The sequence below is a fragment of the Osmerus eperlanus genome, chromosome 6 (assembly GCF_963692335.1).
Source record: "Osmerus eperlanus chromosome 6, fOsmEpe2.1, whole genome shotgun sequence".
Lineage (NCBI taxonomy): Eukaryota > Metazoa > Chordata > Actinopteri > Osmeriformes > Osmeridae > Osmerus > Osmerus eperlanus.
The window spans coordinates 12,915,849-12,935,092 of record NC_085023.1 but is presented as its reverse complement, the minus strand read 5'-3'; the positions used below and the strand labels follow the sequence as shown (position 1 = coordinate 12,935,092).

At 47.2% G+C, this 19,244-nt stretch overlaps 1 protein-coding gene across 23 annotated transcripts in view; it reads left to right on the top strand.

Annotated features, from left to right (window-relative positions):
- The window catches only part of camk2g2 (calcium/calmodulin-dependent protein kinase (CaM kinase) II gamma 2), a 50,632-nt gene extending 31,503 nt beyond the window's left edge, over window positions 1–19,129 (top strand). For 2 of the 23 annotated variants that reach the window (XM_062463661.1, XM_062463656.1), the window contains 10 exons: window positions 2,440–2,480; window positions 6,711–6,794; window positions 8,550–8,594; window positions 9,951–10,005; window positions 11,845–11,946; window positions 13,434–13,538; window positions 14,461–14,536; window positions 14,730–14,824; window positions 15,207–15,457; window positions 15,703–19,129. In XM_062463661.1, coding sequence (XP_062319645.1) covers window positions 2,440–2,480; window positions 6,711–6,794; window positions 8,550–8,594; window positions 9,951–10,005; window positions 11,845–11,946; window positions 13,434–13,538; window positions 14,461–14,536; window positions 14,730–14,824; window positions 15,207–15,439 — 836 coding nt within the window. In that variant the 3' untranslated portion in view covers window positions 15,440–15,457; window positions 15,703–19,129. Of the gene's footprint in view, window positions 1–2,439; window positions 2,481–3,290; window positions 3,324–6,710; window positions 6,795–8,549; window positions 8,595–9,950; window positions 10,006–11,844; window positions 11,947–13,433; window positions 13,539–14,460; window positions 14,537–14,729; window positions 14,825–15,206; window positions 15,458–15,702 lie in introns of all 23 variants that reach the window. The other 21 variants (XM_062463666.1, XM_062463659.1, XM_062463668.1 and 18 more) reach the window with 15 other exon arrangements.
- Window positions 19,130–19,244: the final 115 nt, after the last annotated feature.

Here is a 19,244-nt window from a genome sequence, read left to right as displayed (position 1 = left end):
TCTGCACACTGGCACCTTGCTGTTCTTGAGTGGCCCCGTTCGAGCGTCGAAACATCCTCTCTCACACACACACACACACACACACTTCCTGCCCCAGTGCCCTACTCACACAACCCCAGACCAGAGAGAAGCCACACCCGCTGGCCCAGAATTAGGGTTAGGTACTCCACCACTGTCTGGGCTAAAAAACGTTGAAACTTGATCAACGCTATACTGATTGTTTTGGACAGAGCAGCTCATGGCAGCTGACAGGGTGACTCTCCGGAAGCCTCGTGAACGCACACGAGCGTTCAAGGATGCAGAGTGCATCCGAACATCGGGGACTTTGAAAAGGATCTCCTCGCCATGCGAACACACACACGGACATAGTACACGGCCAGGGTACCCCCCCCCCCCTCCATAGTAATTCCGTTTGTCAGGAACATGATCTATCCTGCTTCCACGCGGCCTTGCTGCTGTCAGTGAGCTTCTCTCCTGTCCCGTCACCCAGACTAATCACCATCCTTTATCCTTTAACCTCCTTCATCTTTAGTAGATGCACACAAATATACAGCTCCATGTCTAGTAAGTGTGTGTGTGTGTGTGTGTGCATGTCTCCGATTCCGATACAACGCAAGCTTCGCCAAGACACATTAAGGGAGGCTCGTTTTGGATTTTCCGACGGTTCCGTCGCTTAAAGCAAGCAAGCATCCGGCTTTTCTTTCTTTTCTTTTTTGTCTTTTTGTTATCCAAAGGGCCCCGGTCGATGGCCATGCCCCCCGCATTCCTCTGCATTGCCTGGCACCTCCTGCCAGCCGAGCATGTGTCTCTGCGTCTGCCAGCCTGCATGGGTAGCCAGATGCACCAGGCTCCAATATCCCCTTCTCATGTTTTTTCTCTCTCTCTCTCTCAATCTGTCTCTCTCTCTCTCTCTCTCTCTCTCTCTCTCTCTCTCTCTCTCTCTCTCTCTCTCTCTCTCTCAATCTGTCTCTCTCACTCTCTCTCAATCTGTCTCTCTCTCTCTCAATCTGTCTCTTTCTCTGTTGTCTTGCTTGCTTGGTTTTCTGCCCACCGTTCCCCGCCCAAGGAGAGACAGCACACCTACTGGATGTCAATGGCAGCTTGGATTTGATTGGTCATTGATCATCCCGCCCACAGGAAACCTAGCTCGGGCTGACCCCCACGGACCTGTCACCTTGTTTCTGTCACGTTGTCTCTCGTTTGAATTCCCGGTTTCACAAATGCACCCATTGGATGGAAGTGTATTTAGTGTTAGATGCACCAGTGGAGAGAAATCCCATGATCCCCCCTGGCTTTAGATGGCTAGGGGGGGAACTATCTATACTGGGCCACAGAGTTTGTCTCTTTGTGTCTTTTTTTTCCTCCTATGATGCACTCCTCGGCAGAGATGCACTTTGGGAGATGTGGTTTGCTGTGGATTCTGCATGCCCAAGCTTTTGATATGACCCACACGAACCACCTCATCGCATGAACCACCTGCGAACGAGCCTGAGAAGGTTTTTTTCTTTTTTGTGTGCCTGCAGTCGTCGTTATCAATATTCAGATATCAGGGTACTGATCAATATATATATTTTTTTCAATCTTGCCTTTTCCTTGCCCTCCTTCCTCTCTTTTTTTCCCCACGGAAGGTAAGGGAATAGGAGAACTGGTTGACGTTTGGTTGAAGTGACAATGACAATACCTGTACGTGTTTGTGTGTGTGCGTCTGTCTTCGTGTGTCTTTGAGTGTGTATCTCCGTGTGTCTGTCACCTGTTAGCCTGTCTCTGTGTTTGTTTGTGTTACTCTGTCTGTCGTGGAAGACTCTTTTTTTTAACGTATGCACAGTGTGGGTTTTGTCAAGAGCATGTTTGTGATAGACTGTTAGTGTGAGGCATGTGCAGTCCTCTAGAACTGCCTTTAATCCTAGGTATAGATATCCCATTTTATTATTCAATTTAAAAAAAAGTGTCGCCGCAAAGTTGGGTTTTAAAGCAGGCGCTGACTTCATATGCTGGTCTTACACTACCCATCATTTGTATTGGGACAGTGACTAGGTACCTTTTAGTTGTTTTGGCTCTGTACTGAAAGACTTATTAGAGTTCAAAGGATGGCACACACAGGCACTGAAGGGATACATACTATAAATACAGTACAGCCAACCTTGAACACAACAAAAGAATAACTGTCCCAATACTTACAGCACGTGACACTGTAAAAATAGCTTAATGTCTCTGTGGTGATGATGCTGATTGGTTCAGTAAAGCACCAGACATAATGCAACTTGACCACATGGGATCTGCACTAGAACACTGGCGTGTGCGAAACCCTGGTGACCCCACAGAACAAGCATGGTCCTTCACTTCCCGGTTCACCCTTTTTGGTTTCCAGATCAATCTGTGCTGGCTCTGTTGATGTTCTCCTTCTTATTGATTGTCCCATCTCTCTTTTCTCTCTTTCAGCATGCAAAAGTTTACTAAACAAAAAATCCGATGGAGTCAAGGTAAGTGTCCAATGTGACATAGAAATGATTGGATTGGGTTTACTGCGCTTTTGTAATCTCTCTTTGTATTTACTTCCCTCACTCTTATCTCTCATTCTCTCTCTTTCTCCTCACACATTTGGTTGTGATGGACTTATTTCTTACTATTCACTGAGGGTGTGGACTAAAGTTGTGGTCTTCACAAGTGAATATTTATAAAAATATCTCTTTAAAAGGTTGTTTAAATATTAGGCAATACAAGTGTAATTTGCCATAGGAAACAAATGGCCATCGGAAGGGCCTTCAAATCAACTGTTCGTCTTAAGAAAGGCTGTCTAGCCCTAACTCTTACCATGTGGTTACAACAGACCACTGCTATTATTCCCAGGGTCCTGAGGTATGATGCTCATGGATCCAGGGGTCGTTTTGTTTTGATCAACGAGGGAGTCGGTGCATGCAGTGAAGCGCCATGATCGACCAGGGTCAAAACTGTCTAAATAAAACCAATCTACACAAACCAATTAAACTTTGTTAATACAGCAGATTTCTTGTTAGTTGCTGTGCAAACTTAACATCAAAACTCACACAGACACACATATATTTTCAATTTTTTTGAACTATGGTAGAAATGCTGCTTCCAAACAGCTTTAGGATTTTCTCGGTAGACTGCCTTCCCTGTGTGTCCGTTTTGTCCCCCTTCAAAAGCTTTTGTGGTTGTTCTTCTCTGTGGGATCTGACTGGCAGCCTGATTGTCCCAATTTTTTTATTGGTTTCTTTTTATTTTTTATGATTCCCTGTTTTCCCTCCTCCTCTCTGTTGCTATCTGTTCAGAAAAGGAAGTCCAGCTCCAGTGTTTATTTGATGGTGAGATCTGCTCCGTGTCTTTCCTATCTTCCTCCTCCCTTTTCTCCACGTCTTCAGCTGTATTTTCTCCTTCTGCAGTCGGTGGTCTCTCTCTGTCTCTCTCTCGCTTGCTTTCTCTCACTTCCTCTCTTGCTTTCTCTTCTCTTTCTCTGTTTTTAGTTGAGATGCTACAGGGTCTGTGGCAATTTTTTCTTGTTGGAATTCCATTGGATCTTCCAACTCCCATCACATCCCTTCCCATTGTCCACACCACCGTCATGTCTTCCCCTTAGAACACCGTACCAACATGGGCGTGCCGTGTGCAACACACACACACACACATAATGCAGTACAGACATCCTGTTCCCTGCATTTGCATTCTCCCCTAAATGCTATCTCAGGTGATCAGGCCAAGCCTATCTGCATATGGACCAGCCTTTCTGGCTCTCCTGCCCCATCCTCACCTTGCCCTTCTACACAGGCAAAGTGGAGGGCTGGGGGCAGTGCCAACAGCCAGGCCAGAAACCCAGTGTCACCGTCTCTTTCTCACAGTCAGTCATAGCGTCCTCCAAAGAAGCAGTCAAGTCGAGAACAAAGGGCAATCCATTCCCTTCTGGAACGGGAACATTTCAAGTAGCCCATCGCGTTCCGTGTGAAAAGGGAACACACAAGGGACTCTTTCTCCCGGTCGACGTACCCGCCCAGACACATCAAACCAGCTGATTCTCGTCTCTATGGCAATAGTAGTGTAGCCCATGGCAGCTGGCTTGGCCTGGCAACAGGGTAAGGGCATTAAACCAATTGTTAATTTATTTTTCCTTTTTTTCTTTCTTTCTTTTTATTGGACCCTCATGTTTTTCCCTCAAGTGAAACACCCTCTTCTCCATTTTCCTTTCCTGTCTTGGTTGCCTGCAGACAACTGTACGCAGCAACACATTAGTAACTAGAGATGTTTCCAGCCAAGGATTAGTAAAGCCACTTCACAATCAACCCCTAAACCCTGCTTTTTATTCAGGAGTGGATATCAGAACCTTTTGGCAGGTGGAAATAATGTGGTCATAGCACCATCTTGTCATGTGTTTGGCTGATTTGGAATTGCTGCCATATTGTTTCCACTTGTCCAGTCCACTCAGATCTCTGTTGTAACAGTGTTTAAGGGATCATTTGTGACTGTTATATAGTACAGGGTACTTTAAAGAAAGATTCTTGTCACAACCACAATACGTTAGACACTTCCAAACGTAGCAACAACCAATGGCAAGTGGCCTGAATTTAGATAGCTTTTGCGCTTTGAAAGTGTCTACAAATATATAACGTCACTTTAAGGGAGTCACTAGCAGCAAAAAGAAAGAGGCCAACAGGCACTGAGGATGTGTGCCGCATGCATAGTTAATCATTGCAAAGCTCCTCTTTCCAAACATCCACGATGTTAGAGGTCCATCACACACCAGTGGGTTAACCTCTGTCAGTGCAATATCACTGGTGCCCACCATCACATCCACCTCACCCCCTCCCATTGGTAGTTGTCATTATTTTGTCCCTAGTTTGTGTTATAGGACAAGGAGTACAGGTATAAGGTAGGCCAGACTCCTAAGGCTAAATTCACGACAAAAAGTATGTGAATATCTGTACTGCCCTGTTTGATAATGGCTCTTTCATCTTGCATGAATGTCAAGAGTCTTAAAGGTGACACCAGGGCTTTTTATCACCAGAAAGTGCCTTGGCACCTTCTGATACTTCAACGGCATTTTGCCCGTTAATTGATGTAATTTACAACTTGACATTACGTTAAGATATTAAAGAGCCTTCTTGGTTTATTGATGTCAGGCCTTGGTACAGGAAATTACACTAAACTAACCCAGGGTGGGTGACGTGGCTATTAATAAAGTTCAGCATTAAAAGATCAAACTAGGAATGTCCTTTTAGATCCCCAAAAAGTTACTTTTTTTGTGCCAAAGCAATGTAATCACTAGGGATGGTTATATAAACAAACCCAAACTGGAGATAGACTAAACAGCTACACTACAACCCAACTATACAAAACAATCCGTATTTAACAGGTAGGCTGTAAATCGACTCTCCTGATTCTTTCTCCAACCTCCTCTTATAAACCTCACCATACACTTCATTAACGGAAAATAGTTTTGCAATTTCAATGTAGGAAAACCTCCTCGTCAAGGACTTTCACTGCATGCACAGGCGCGAACAGTTAGCTACAGCTATTCACTCGAATGTACAGGACCACAGTTTGGAGCCACCTGGTTAACTGTTTGGATAGAATCCTGCTGGTTTGGTTCGAGGTTGTGCTAACTGTGTTCCCTGCTGTTCTCAGAGAGACCGTGATATCTTTTACCCCAGCAGGTACCTATCAATATTGATTTTGAGAGGCCTGGGTATTCTCCTGTTACCACCTCTCCCCGAGTGTTTAGACAGCGCATGTGTCTTAACCCTTGTGTTATCTTCGGGTCATTCTGACCCATCAGTCATTGTGACCCACCGTCGTATTGCGACAAATTTACCGCATACAAAGACAAAGTGAAGCATTTTCTTTTAACAGCTAGGCTGTCTCAGACCCCCCACATTGCAAAGGTTAAAAGAAAATTATTTTAATTTGTTTTTGTATTGGGTAAAATTGGGTAAACACAACGATGGTTCGTTATGAACCTTTGGGTCATGTGACCCGAAGGCAGCACGAGGGTTAATATTCCTGTGTATTTAGAGAACGTGGCTATCCCTGGGCCATGTCTTGAGTGAAAAGATTGTAGACACTCATGCAACAAGACATCACATTGGAGAGGTAGACACAGACACTTCAAACGGCCAATTGGAGACATTCACACGCAGGCATTGGGAAAATGGAAGGCAAGCGCTAACGTCACTTAGCGTGTCAAGAATGCTAATGTTGCTCCCCCTGAAGTGTCAGGGCCTTCAGAGCGCGCCTCTTTCTCCCTACAAATTCCTTTTGACGCTCAAAGGAGGCTGTCATTTTGTGTGCTAAAGAGAAGAAGAAAAAAACTGCTCGCGGAATTTTTAAGCGCCCGTACGGCAGACAGCATTCAACAATTGTTTCCAGAAACGCACCAGACATACCCCGCTCACTGGATGAAAATGAGACATCTCTCTCTCTCTTTCTCTATCTCTCTCTTTCTCTCTCTTTCTCGTACACACACGCAAACCTACAGAGACTCTTGCCGAGCTCTGAGCTCAAGACGGGAGTGTGTAAGGAAGAGATCCAGTAGCCTGTCATTTTGTCCACTGTATCTTATCTGTCCTACTGGAGTAACACTAGGAACACACACAGCTGCCGCAGCCTTGCATCTCAGCTCCGTAGGATAGACTGGACAGCTGTAACACTGTTGAGCAGAAGTCATTTTGTGTTGTTGTTGTTGTTGTTTTTCTTTGCCCCAGCCGCTGACAAACAACAATAAAAACAGTGTAGTAAGCAGTACCAGCAGCACCAAAGACAGCAGCATATCATCTTCAGCACCAATGGTATCTCATCTATACTTGGTTTCTCTCATCCTTGCTTTGACTGACATTGTTGCCTATTTTAGTCCCCTACCGTTCCGTTGAGTTTTGTTCCATCATTTTCTTCCTCCCCATCTGTTCATCTCATTCCCTCTTTGGTGACCCCCCCCCCCCCCTGTTCTTTTGACCCTCCCTTCCTCCTTCCCTTCCGCCCTCTCCTCTCCACCTTTGTTTTTTTCGAGATAAACTGTGTGATGTCGGCGGAGGTTTTGATTAAACTAAACAACTGGTCTGTGCCTGTGACCCCTCTCTCTAGGCTTCTGTTTTACCCAGATACTGGAGCAAAATAATACACAGATAGGAGGGTATCAGCTTGACAGCTAGTTTACATGTTCTTTAAGCGTGTAGTTAAATAGTATAGTTTAAATGTATGTGCACAGGTTACATCTTTAGAGTTAGTAAATGCAAACTACATAAAATACCATTTGTATTACAGACAATTGTAGACAACTACAGCATTGTTCTGTATGGGTAAAACAGGAGCCAGACTTGGTTGGAAACAGAGAGATCCCACTTGTAGAAAATGCAGTCCCTCTGTGTGGGTCTCACCAATGTGACCCCCCTCCCAAGTGGTACAGTCCTTGCACTCTGCCTCAAAGAAACAAATGACATGATGGGAGCACAGAATCGAATGGCCTTAAATTGAAAATCAGAGCTGGTGCCTGCCAGACGGACTGTCCACTTACATTGTCCTGGGAGATTGTGGGCCTGAAACCTCAATGAAGCCATTTAATCTGAGACCAAACCCATTGTGGCACATTGCTCCGTAATCACCACTCTGGCAAGAAGACAAAAAGAGACTTGCATTTCTGACAATCGCATTATGACATCACTGTCGGCTTCTCCTCCAGTCCTCTCATGCACGGCCCTGTCCATGCATTAGCCGCATGCTCCTCCTGGCTTTTTTCTAAATAGCCAGATAAACGATGTGCATGTGGTCTTAAGGCCTCTAGAGACTCTCAAGTAGTAAACCAGATAGGCCTTCTGTACATGAACCTATATTAGCTATATATATAAGAGCTTCAGGCTATGGACCTAAGAGCCAAGCCTGGCTAATAGTCTAACGGAGCGACTGCATTTTCATGTTGGTTCTTTAAGACTGTATGTTCTTTTCTGTTGGGATGCAATAAGGGCTTGGTGATGGGCAGGGCAGTCTGTGTGGGTATTTGGTGGGAGTGGGAGAAGGGGGGGGGGGGGGGGTCATTGCATTTGGGTGTGTTGTGTCTGAATGATGATATGTGGAAGTGTGGGCTACTAGGCGCTTTTGCGACGAGTGTTTCCATGGTAACTGTGTGCCGACAGGGTCCAGATTGGGTTTGGGTTGGCGACAGAGGGGCGGTCAACCCGGTCTGACCCAGACCCCCCAAACCACCCCCCTGTCATTCTCAATCTGGACTCTACATGCTCAAGACCCTCCTTTAGGTTTGGCAGCTCCATGTAAAATGATATGGTGTTGGGACAGCATGGAAGGGATAGGTATGGCTTCATAACAGTACTGTGTAGTATACAATCCAACTCCTCCCCCCCCCCTCCCCCCTTCCATCGGGACCCCTTTCCATAGCAGGACCCAACTGCTACCTCTGTGCTGTGGCTCCAGTGCTTTGCCGTGTGTGCGTGTGCTCATGATGTGTGTGCAGGTCGTGCGCGCGTGTGTGTGTTCCACATGCCCGGCTCCCTGGTGGGTTCCCTGCATGGTAAACTGTCTCCCACTTCCCCTAGGAACCACAGACCACTGTCGTGCACAACCCAGCTGACGGCACCAAGGTAAGACACTTCCATACCTGTAACCTCTAGAGCCGCCGCTAACACCAGTACTGGCTTCTCTGCACACTCACTAGTACGGACACCTCGCTTCTGTAGAGAACTCACTAGTACGGACACCTCGCTTCTGTAGAGAACTCACTAGTACGGACACCTCGCTTCTGTAGAGAACTCAATGGTACGGACACCTCGCTTCTGTAGAGAACTCACTAGTACGGACACCTCGCTTCCGTAGAGAACTCACTAGTACGGACACCTCGCTTCTGTAGAGAACTCACTAGTACGGACACCTCGCTTCTGTAGAGAACTCACTAGTACGGACACCTCGCTTCTGTAGAGAACTCACTAGTACGGACACCTCGCTTCTGTAGAGAACTCACTAGTACGGACACCTCGCTTCTGTAGAGAACTCACTAGTACGGACACTTCGCTTTTGTAGAGAACTCACTAGTACGGACACTTCGCTTCTGTAGAGAACTCACTAGTACGGACACCTCGCTTCTGTAGAGAACTCACTAGTACGGACACCTCGCTTCTGTAGAGAACTCACTAGTACGGACACCTCGCTTCTGTAGAGAACTCACTAGTACGGACACCTCGCTTCTGTAGAGAACTCACTAGTACGGACACTTCGCTTTTGTAGAGAACTCACTAGTACGGACACTTCGCTTCTGTAGAGAACTCACTAGTACGGACACCTCGCTTCTGTAGAGAACTCACTAGTACGGACACCTCGCTTCTGTAGAGAACTCACTAGTACGGACACCTCGCTTCTGTAGAGAACTCACTAGTACGGACACCTCGCTTCTGTAGAGAACTCACTAGTACGGACACTTCGCTTTTGTAGAGAACTCACTAGTACGGACACTTCGCTTCTGTAGAGAACTCACTAGTACGGACACTTCGCTTCTGTAGAGAATACTCACTAGAGCACTAACCTTCTAAAGTCACTGTAGTATACATAATGCTTCCTGTGGCACAACCACTAACAGGAGCAGTGATTTGCACTGACTCAAGTCACTAATGCCGACTCACTCGCACTCCCTCGCACACTTTGCCCACACACTAATCCTCCCACCTCACCAAACCAACTGCTTTGGTGTGTGTGGCTCTGTGCGCTTGCCCCGTCCCGCTGGCTTCGCTGGTTTGTGCGTTCCTGGGAGGAATCCATCCACCTGTCTTGTCTGTCTGTCAGCCTGGGGAAAAGGTCACCAAGTTCCTCGTCAACCACCCTCCGCCACCAGCCTAACCCCCGCCACTCAACACTGACCGCTCTCTGTTTCTGCACCTCCCTGTCCGTCGCTCCTGCTCCCTCTCTCTATCTCCCTCCTCCACCTTTCTCCACCCTGTCTCCCACAGGGCTCCACGGAGAGCTGCAACACCACAGAAGAGGAGGATATGAAAGGTAGGAAAGGTACACGTCAAACTTTCACGTATTCTGCACGTTTTCTTCACTTCCTGTCGTATTGTGTGACTGTCAACTCCGGCTAGGCATCAGAGAGTTAGCCTTTTGGGGGTTTCCTCGTACCAGGTCATGAATAGGATGCATGCGTGAACAAGCTGTGTGGAGGTTAAGGGAGAGTTCGAAATAAGTCAAAGCTAGCGAGCTAGCTTCGATGTAGTTCTGTTCCCTCAACAACAAGCATCGATTACACTGTAGGTTACAATGCTACTTCAGAGAACCTATAACGGCTGATACAGTAAGTGAATGGTGGGTGAGTGTGTACTACAGTGAACATCTGCATGGTTTAGTACATCAGAAGAGACAGGCAGACAGTGTGTGTGTGTGTGTGTGTGTGTGTGTGTGTGTGTGTGTGTGTGTGTGTGCCTGTAGGTGGAAATCCATTCTATACATGTACGGACAGCATGGCAGTGTTCAGGAACAGGTTTCCACAACTGCTCGGAGGGTCTGGGAGAGAAAGGCAGATCAGGCTAGCAGTGCCGATCAGACTGAGCCTGGCTGAGGCACAGACTGAGGCCTTATATGTCCTGCTTTTGCTTCCCTAATTCCCCTTAGCTTTCAAATAGACTCCCCATTCTCTATCATCTCCCCTGGGCTCAGATAGTTGGCACTGGGCTGCACTTGAACTTGTGTTTGTGTGTGGGTGTGTGTTTGCACGCGTGTGTGTGTGTGTGCGCGTGGTGCTATCAGCCTGCACTGTAAACCTTCAACTCCATAACGGGGTGTGTTCCGTTGAGTGGTGAACTTCAGGGTTTACAAGTTTACAAGCTCAGCCTTTTTACTGCTAGTTCCAGAGCACTGTTTAGAGAAGGGCTCTGGCCTGTTTTAACTGGCCGCTTAAACCGTGTTCACAAGTGTGGCAGCAGTCAGTGGAGCATGAGTGACATGGGATCCGCGAAACAAGCATCTTCACTTACGCACACACACGTACACACATACACGCACCACACACACACACAATATGTTGCCCTTACGGCTCCTCATGGGAAAATTCGTCTTTTATTTTTATTTTACAAGGACACTCTCGCATCGAACCATCAGGCAAACATAGCAACGGTCTCTAGGTCCGGAGGTGACCGGCCCACTGACGTCACTGCGCCGGGCAACGACAAGGCCCCACATTCTGAGAGAGGGTGAAAATATCTCCCGAAACAAAGCCCTCTTTCAGACCTCCTGTACACAGAAACACATGCATGGCACACAAAGACAAACTCAATCATATTGACTTCGTACAGTATGTTTCCAGAAGCCCAGTTTACAGTAGGGGTGGGGGTGGGGGGGGGGTAAAGAGGGTTAATATTGTCTCCGGCTGGGAGTGACAGACCGGAGCGTTCCATTTTCTCGCTCTCACGGTGTTGCGGAAGGCCTGTGTGTTGCGCTGGTGGTGTGGCAGAGTAGGAGCACAGACAGAGAGGCATGACGAGCTCTGACTGGGAGGGGCTGGAGCTTATGACAGAAAAGTAGGCTTATTTAAACATTGGGATTCAATGGTTTGGTGGTCTGTTGGTGTGTTGTGGTGTTCTCTGTGTGATGTACTGTAGTTGTGTGACATGAATTGTCTCCTGTGTCTTTTTTTTCCGTCTGGTATTTGGTGCTGTGGGGTTTAATTGTCGTACACTAATGGTCTCTGTACTGTACATCTTCTCAGAGTGTGTTTCAATGTCCAGAGGGCATTGGCTTGGAAACAAGGCACTGTGTGGTACTTGTCGACAGTAGTAAAAAAAAAAATGGTCTGACCTCGCTATGTCTCTCTCTGGCCTTGTGTGTGTGTGTGTGTCGCGGCGGGGGCAGTGTCTGCGTGCGGGGCTAGCGCCGACAGCGCAGTGGTCAGCCAGTGCAGTGCCAGTGAGGAGCAGAGCCAGCAGAGCCAGGCCCCTCACTGCCCACCCGCCTGTAAGTCAGCAGCAGCTTCCACACCCCCCCCCCCCTCCTCCTCCTCTCTCAACTCTGACCTCTTCTTACACGGCTGTCCCCTCTCGAGAAGGTCCTCTTTCGGACAGTCGCCTCTGAAACTGACCCCAACTCTGTCCCCCCCCTGTTCTAACCCTGTCCCGCCATCCAAACTGTCCCCCTTGAGAATGTCCCCCCTGATTCGTCCGGCCCCCTTGTTGTTGCTTGCACTCCTAGTTACGCTGCGTCGTGCAAAAATGTCTTGATCTGTTCCACCCCCATGTATATTTCTTGAGATCTTTCCATGATGCAGCATCTCTTGAATGTGTACTTGAGTGACAACGACCTCGGGTGGGTAGGATCCCCCCCCCCCCCAAAAAAAAGTATTGGATTTGAAGTCCGTACGGTTGCTGAATGTCAAGTTACGGTGTCTCCAGTGCGTGTGCCTGTGTGCGTTCCTGTGTGTGTGTTTGTTCCCGTGTGTGTGTGTGTGTGTGTGGTGATGGGGGGGGGGGGGTGTCCGTCCTTGTGTGTGTGTCATCCTCCTCTTCGTTCTGTCATCCCTCTGACACGGCTTGTCTCTCTCTCTCAGACCTCTCCTCGAGGCCAGCTACATGCCCTCCTGGTGTGGCGGCGACATTGCGGACCCACATACGCCCACACAGCCCCTCTTATCTCACAGAAACGTTGCGCTTATTTTTCACCGACTCTCCTTCTCCCGTGGCGAGTAGTGAGCAGTGATAGCCTTCTGAGGCCCGCTGCCCTTTTTAGGTATTCGTCCGTCCGACCGTCTCTCCAGAACCCCCCGAGGGTTGAGCGGATCCGGCGCGAGCCAGACCCTGACACCGGGTCCTGTGTGCTTGCCGAACAGATATCTCCACGACGACTCGTGTTGCTCTGCCTCTGTCTCTCTGTGCTCTCTATCTGTCTATCTTTCTCTCTCTCTCTCTCTGTATGTCTGTAAGTCGCCTGTCTGTCTATTCTTCTTATCTTTCAGTCTGTGTGTCCGTTCTGTCTTTGTATTCTTTCTTCTTTGTATGTCTGTCTTTTTAGTCTGTCTGTGTGTTCTGCCTGTCTGTCTGTCTGTCAGTCAGTGCGTCTATCCATCTGTTGGGTCTGTCTCTTCGCCGTGTCATTTATCACCGTGACTGGGTTTGATGGTGGGCTGCTGCCCCCTGCTGGTCCAGTAGCTCCCCGCTCCCCCACCTGCCGCGTCAGCTAAACCCAACGTTTAATCTGCGTGCGCGCGTGTCTGTCTGTCTGTGAATGGCGCGCGACGCCTGTGTGCCTGTGGATTTGCGCCAACGATGTCGCCAAACTGCGATTTTGCCTCGATAGATTTCTCAGTTGCACACGATGCAATACGACGCAAACAAAGCTTTGAGACACACAAACACACGCACACACCCTTGTGGGAGGTCGCGTTGCCCCTCCTGCTGACATTAATGACACGGCGGCCATTTTACGCCTGTCATCGTGTTGTCTTCCAGCTGCCCCCCTGCACGAAGATGCTCAAAACACCAAATCAGCTGTGAGCGCCTGTCCTGACTTAGAGCGTGGGCTGCCTCCACCAGGGGGCAGCAGCGTGCTGCTCAGTAAGTGCTGCTGGCTCTGCTGCCTCGTTGCCTGGCAGCAGAACCAGCATATCATTCAGGTGTTTATTCCCCTGGCTTTAGTCGCTAGCTAACTTCGCTGTGCTGCTGGCTTAGCTCGTGCGTGGACATTCACAATAAAGACTTAACACCAAGCTTTGTCCCTAGTAACAACATGACATACACGCTGCAGCCAACATTAGCAAGCTTCTAAACAGCCAGGCTAGTGCCCAAATTGCCAGTTCACGAGTCCAATGACAATGTGAACTGTATACAACTGAATACAAACTGTACCGTTTGTATATTAGGGGTGCTGTGTGCGCTTGATAAAGGCTCTGTGTGCTGCGTGGATTTGACCCACTTTGTGAGGTTCTTCTAAAAGTTTGGACTATCTGTGTTTGTTTGTGTGTTCCTGCTTGTGTGTGCGCATCTCTAGCTTCTCATGTGTGGCCCTCTGAGGCTACTTGGGTTGATTGGTGGTCTTCTGGTGTGCTACGGGGTGTGTGTCAAAAGAAATGAACCAGCAGGAGATGTAGGCAAGGATGGACAACAACAAACTCAAATGTTTGCCCGTTATCTGTGAACAGGGATTTCAGACTTAAAACAGGGTCTTGAAAGGAAGATTTGGGGCTCAGACCATAGACATATATATGTCTATGGCTCAGACAGTTAGGACTGACAGATTATACTCCCCAGAGAAGCCTTCACCCTACGTATGTCTACCATCGTAATGAAGGTGGTCATCATTCTGTGGTTCTGCCACTAGCCCATGTTAGGTATAAACCCAGGAAGCAGAATACAAGTGTTGCATGGGGAGGGACAACTTCACCTCTAGGGTTTGCCAGGACTTCTCTAAGCTTATCTGATCATCTCTCTCTCTCTGTCTGTCTTTTGTCCTTTTGTCCTCGGTTTCTCTCCATTTCAGCTCGCAAGCAGGAGATCATCAAGATTACCGAGCAGCTGATCGAAGCCATTAACAATGGTGACTTTGAGGCTTACACGTGAGTCAGGGGCCACTGGGCCAACCTTTGTTGTCATTCCGTGCTCCTGTTTGTTTGCCAATAACATTGCCGTCCAATGACTAGACCTTTTTTTGGTTCTTGTTCAAAATACTTCACAAAAACAGAGTCCAGACTTGGTTGCTGGTCCAGTATGTTTTGAGTTGAGGAGATGTTGAAGCTTTTTCTTCTGCAGGAGAATCTGTGACCCTGGACTGACCTCGTTTGAACCGGAGGCTCTTGGGAACCTGGTGGAGGGCATGGACTTCCACAAATTCTACTTTGATAATTGTACGCACATCCCTCTACTTTCTGACCTGAGTAAACAATAACAATGAAATGTTTGTCGGATGCTGTCATAAGCGCCACCAGACTGACATAAGGTGGAGCTCAAGCCCTAAATGTTGACATTACATTTACATTTTAGTCATTTAGCAGACGCTCTTATCCAGAGCGACTTACAGTAAGTACAGGGACATTCTCCCCGAGGCAAGTAGGGTGAAGTGCCTTTCCCAGGGACAAAACGTAATTTTGCACGGCCAGGAATCGAACCAACAACCTTTTGATTAATAGCCCAACTCCCTAACCGCTCAGCCATCTGACCATCTGACCACGTGAATCTTATATATAATTCATCTTTTGTCTGTGAACCGTGTCTGTCGTCCTCCTCCAGTGTTGAGTAAGAACAGTAAGCCGGTGCACACCACCATCCTCAACCCGCACGTCCACCTGATTGGCGAGGACGCCGCCTGCATCGCCTACATCCGCCTGACGCAGTACATGGACAGCCAGGGCCGCCCGCGCTCCTGCCAGTCGGAGGAGACGCGCGTGTGGCACCGCCGCGACGCCAAGTGGCTCAACGTGCACTTCCACTGCTCGGGGGCGCCCGCCGCGCCCCTCCAGTGAACCTTTACCAGGCCCCAGGTACACCTGCCAGTGGCTCGCTCACACACACGCGTGCACACATACACACAGAGGATTTCTTCGACCCTAAACATGTAGCGGGAAAAGGATGAGTACACGCTTGACTGTCGGGTCTGATTCTGACGCTTGCTTGTACACACTTTTTGTTCTCTCTCTCTGTCTCTCTCTCTGTCTCTCTCTCTCTGTCTCTCTGTCTCTCTCTCTCTCTCTCTCTCTGTGTTTGTCCCTTTCTGTCTTTCTCTCAGATTTGACCTGAATTCTGAAGCTGTTTGGAGCATTTTCTCTCCGTGGTCGGATTGGCGCCAAGGAGCCCAGCCGGATAAGACCGCTTGAAGTTTGAAAAAAAAAACACAAGGGGGGGAAAAAAAAAAAATATATACATAACAAAATAGAATATTTAAACCGCCAACCGCTTGTCTGACCGATCGACAACACCGACCACCACCAACCCCACCAACCCTTGTCGCTGAGGGCTTGCCGAGGCAGCAGCCCCGCCCTCTGGACGGTGCATGCTTCTGATGCCCACACGGGGCACTGTCTTCTTATTTTCTTTCATGGATCCATCTTTTTTTTCTTTTTTTTTTTTGGAAAGGTGTTTGAAGTATTAACAAATGTACAAGAAATATTTCAATTTTCGTTTAAAAAAAAAAAGAATAACAAAAACAAAGCCTTCACACATGATCTTTTTAATAATTTTTTTTTTCCTCTCCCAAAAAGGAAGAGCACACACTCCTCATTTTAGCGAAGATGTGTTTTTTGCTTTGTTAATTTCACGTTTAACATGTATATCTATTTTGATGCATTGAAATGGTAATAGGGAAAATGAGGACGTAAACAACTAAATTACAGTATATTACTTAATATCTGAATTAAAAGCACCAAAGTGTAGACTTTAGACATTTTTTGCATATAAAGACATTTGTTTTCATGTAGAAGTGAGCTTTTTGGGGAAGTGAGGGGGGGTTACGTTTTTTAGTATTCCAATGTGTTAATGTGGATCTTCATTTTTATCTTCTGAATGATGCTGTATTTGAAAGTATTTTGTGTTTAAAGAGAATCCTTTTTACAAATGGGACTTTATTTAACGTAGTTATGAAATACATAGATATTTATAAGGAGAAGGGGAACAACTCTTTCCTTTCAGGGTTTGGAGAAGGGAGGTGTGTGTGCGCGCCTGTGTGTGTGGATGTATCGATGTCCCCTGTATCCTTGTAACTCCCTTTGCGACTCCTAGCTTTGTTTGTGCGTTGGGGTCCTGCGTGTAAATCCATCCACACACGGACGTGTCCACACATGTGCTGTGCCCTTTGGGTCTGTATGCCAGCCTGCTCTTCAGCCACAACCTCTTGACCAGCACAACCTGAAGTTGCAGAACACTCCCAGTTAAATGCTATCTGCCTCTTGGCCACTAGAGGGCACAATAAAACATTCTAGCTTCTGGAGGCCCAGCACTCTCCCACACCGAGGCTTCAAACACAAACCCTGAAAGTGCAAACGACACCTCTCCCTCCTGTAAGGTTTTCTACTACGATTTAAGCATGTTTAATTAATACAAGGATGACAACAACAAAAAAATAATGAATTTAAAATGGCCTGTACTGTTTTGCACATGAACTTGAGACTCAATGCTGTTGTGTTCACCTTTTTCCTGAGTGGACGTTTCTGCAACTTCAGGTTAAGCTAGCCCACTCCCCGGGGGATCTGTTTCTATGACGATCCCTGGTAAACCACTCCCCCCATCCCGTTGTCACTGTCTCACTCGCGCCACTCTGTTGAAGATGATGTCACTCTTTTGCCTGTCTCTTGTTCTGGTCCTGTTCTTGAACACTGTATATTGTCTGTCTTGGCTTGCCGTACCTCTGTCAAATTCATGGGCACGGAATAGCATGTTAAAAAGGAGAAAGCAATGAAAGTCTGGGATTGGATCATGGCCAACTACCAGTGACCACATGATTTTTGATGGCTGGTGATTGGACAGAATATTTGGATGGGAGGCGGACTTAGTGGCTGGTGTTTTGGGACCATGCTGAAGGCAATCAATGGATTGGTCCATTTTGTAATGGTTTGTAATGGTTTGTAGTTAATTGTACTAGCTGTTAGTGGTCTTAGTGTTTGCTTCTGGATAACCTCAGTTGTTTGTTTCCACGAATTGAAACTGTAAATATGGGGGGGGGGGGGCACTATCGAGTCTGGGGGTGGGGCCAAGGCTTCTGGCCAATCGCAGCTAAGCCTCCTCTCTCTCCGTCCCCCGACCCCATCACACATGCATAAACAATCCCAATAAAAAGTCATCAATAAACAATCAGTAAAAAGTAGACTCCACCGCACACACAGAGAAACTCACGTGCACAGGATGGTGTCAGTGCACACCTATTTGGTACCCGCATCAAGAAACACATGAACCAGTTTCCCTTTTAAAACATATCGTTCAAACATATTGTGTCGATGGTTAGCCATTGGATCGCTGTTTGTCACTGTGCAGTTGAACCGTGTGTGTGTGTGTATGTTTGTGTGTGTGTTTGACTTTGTACCATCAAGAGTGAAGCCTGCTTCAAACCTGTGAGCCGCTCCCATCGTAACGTGCACTCCATCAATCCTGTCAGAGGACGGGCGTTTAAGGTCAAAGAAAACATCTCGAAATGATTGAACCATGATCCAACATGATATCAAAGCGTGTCGGACAGCCGACGCGACGCCGCGAACGTGCCCCGTCGCCACGTCACAAGTCGCGTGGTGACACGCCCGCCCCACCCTGGCAACTACGCCATGACGTATCCTCCTTGCCATGAGACTGTCCCCTTCCCCCCCCCCTCCCCCTCCCCCCAACCCCTCTTCCACACCATGACGATGATGTATACAGTACTAAACCGTGTGATGTTTTACTGGCTCTGCGTAGTGTTCCTGACTTTGTGCCGTGAGCCCTGGCTTCTCTTCTCCTCTGTATCTAGCACCCCGTCAGGCCAGGCACCTCCATCCATAGTGTTCACGCAGCCATGGGAATGTTCTTGTATCCGAGTAGAAAAACGATGCGGTGACTACAACTCGAGTTATCAAAACAGGGAAGGAGGAAAACGGAGTGAACCGAGAGGGGGGAAATAGTTCCCCCTCTATTCTACTGTTACCTATCTGATTAGCTGGAAGGAGGAGAGGCGCCTTGATCCACTTACAAAAAAGAGATGAAATACTGAAAATAACTATTAAAAGCCACACACTCTTAACAACCAAACTCTATATGCAGTTTTACAAGAGGAAGACATATGCATGTCTACTTTCTGGTAATATTTTTCACTGTCTGTGTTTACTTGATTAAGTAATGGAAATCTGTATATGTTACCTGCATCCTAAAGGTTTATTGAAAAGGCTCTGTCTCAAATATTGAAATCAAGTGATGTATCACATAAAAAGTGCAAAAAAAGATATATATTAAAAGCCTTAGCTTGGTATGTTCCCCTTTTAATAGTAAATGTATTGCATTGTAACCATATACTAAGGGGCTTCATATGACTATACTCTTGAGTTCTCATTTAGATGCTGGATTTTGCATGACCATACAATTAATAAAATCATGAATTTAAAACTATCAAGTGTTCGTTTGAATGTCAGTAGATCATATCTTTGTTATTATTGAAACGATCTTGAGAAGTATTTAATAAAAATCGAATTTTAACATAGGGTGTGTCTACGTTCTCATTGGGTACACGTTTCTATAGTTACGGCGCAGGCTAGTTCCTATGGTAGATGACTGTAGCAGGGTGTTGAGAATAAGACACATTTGATTTCGAATGAA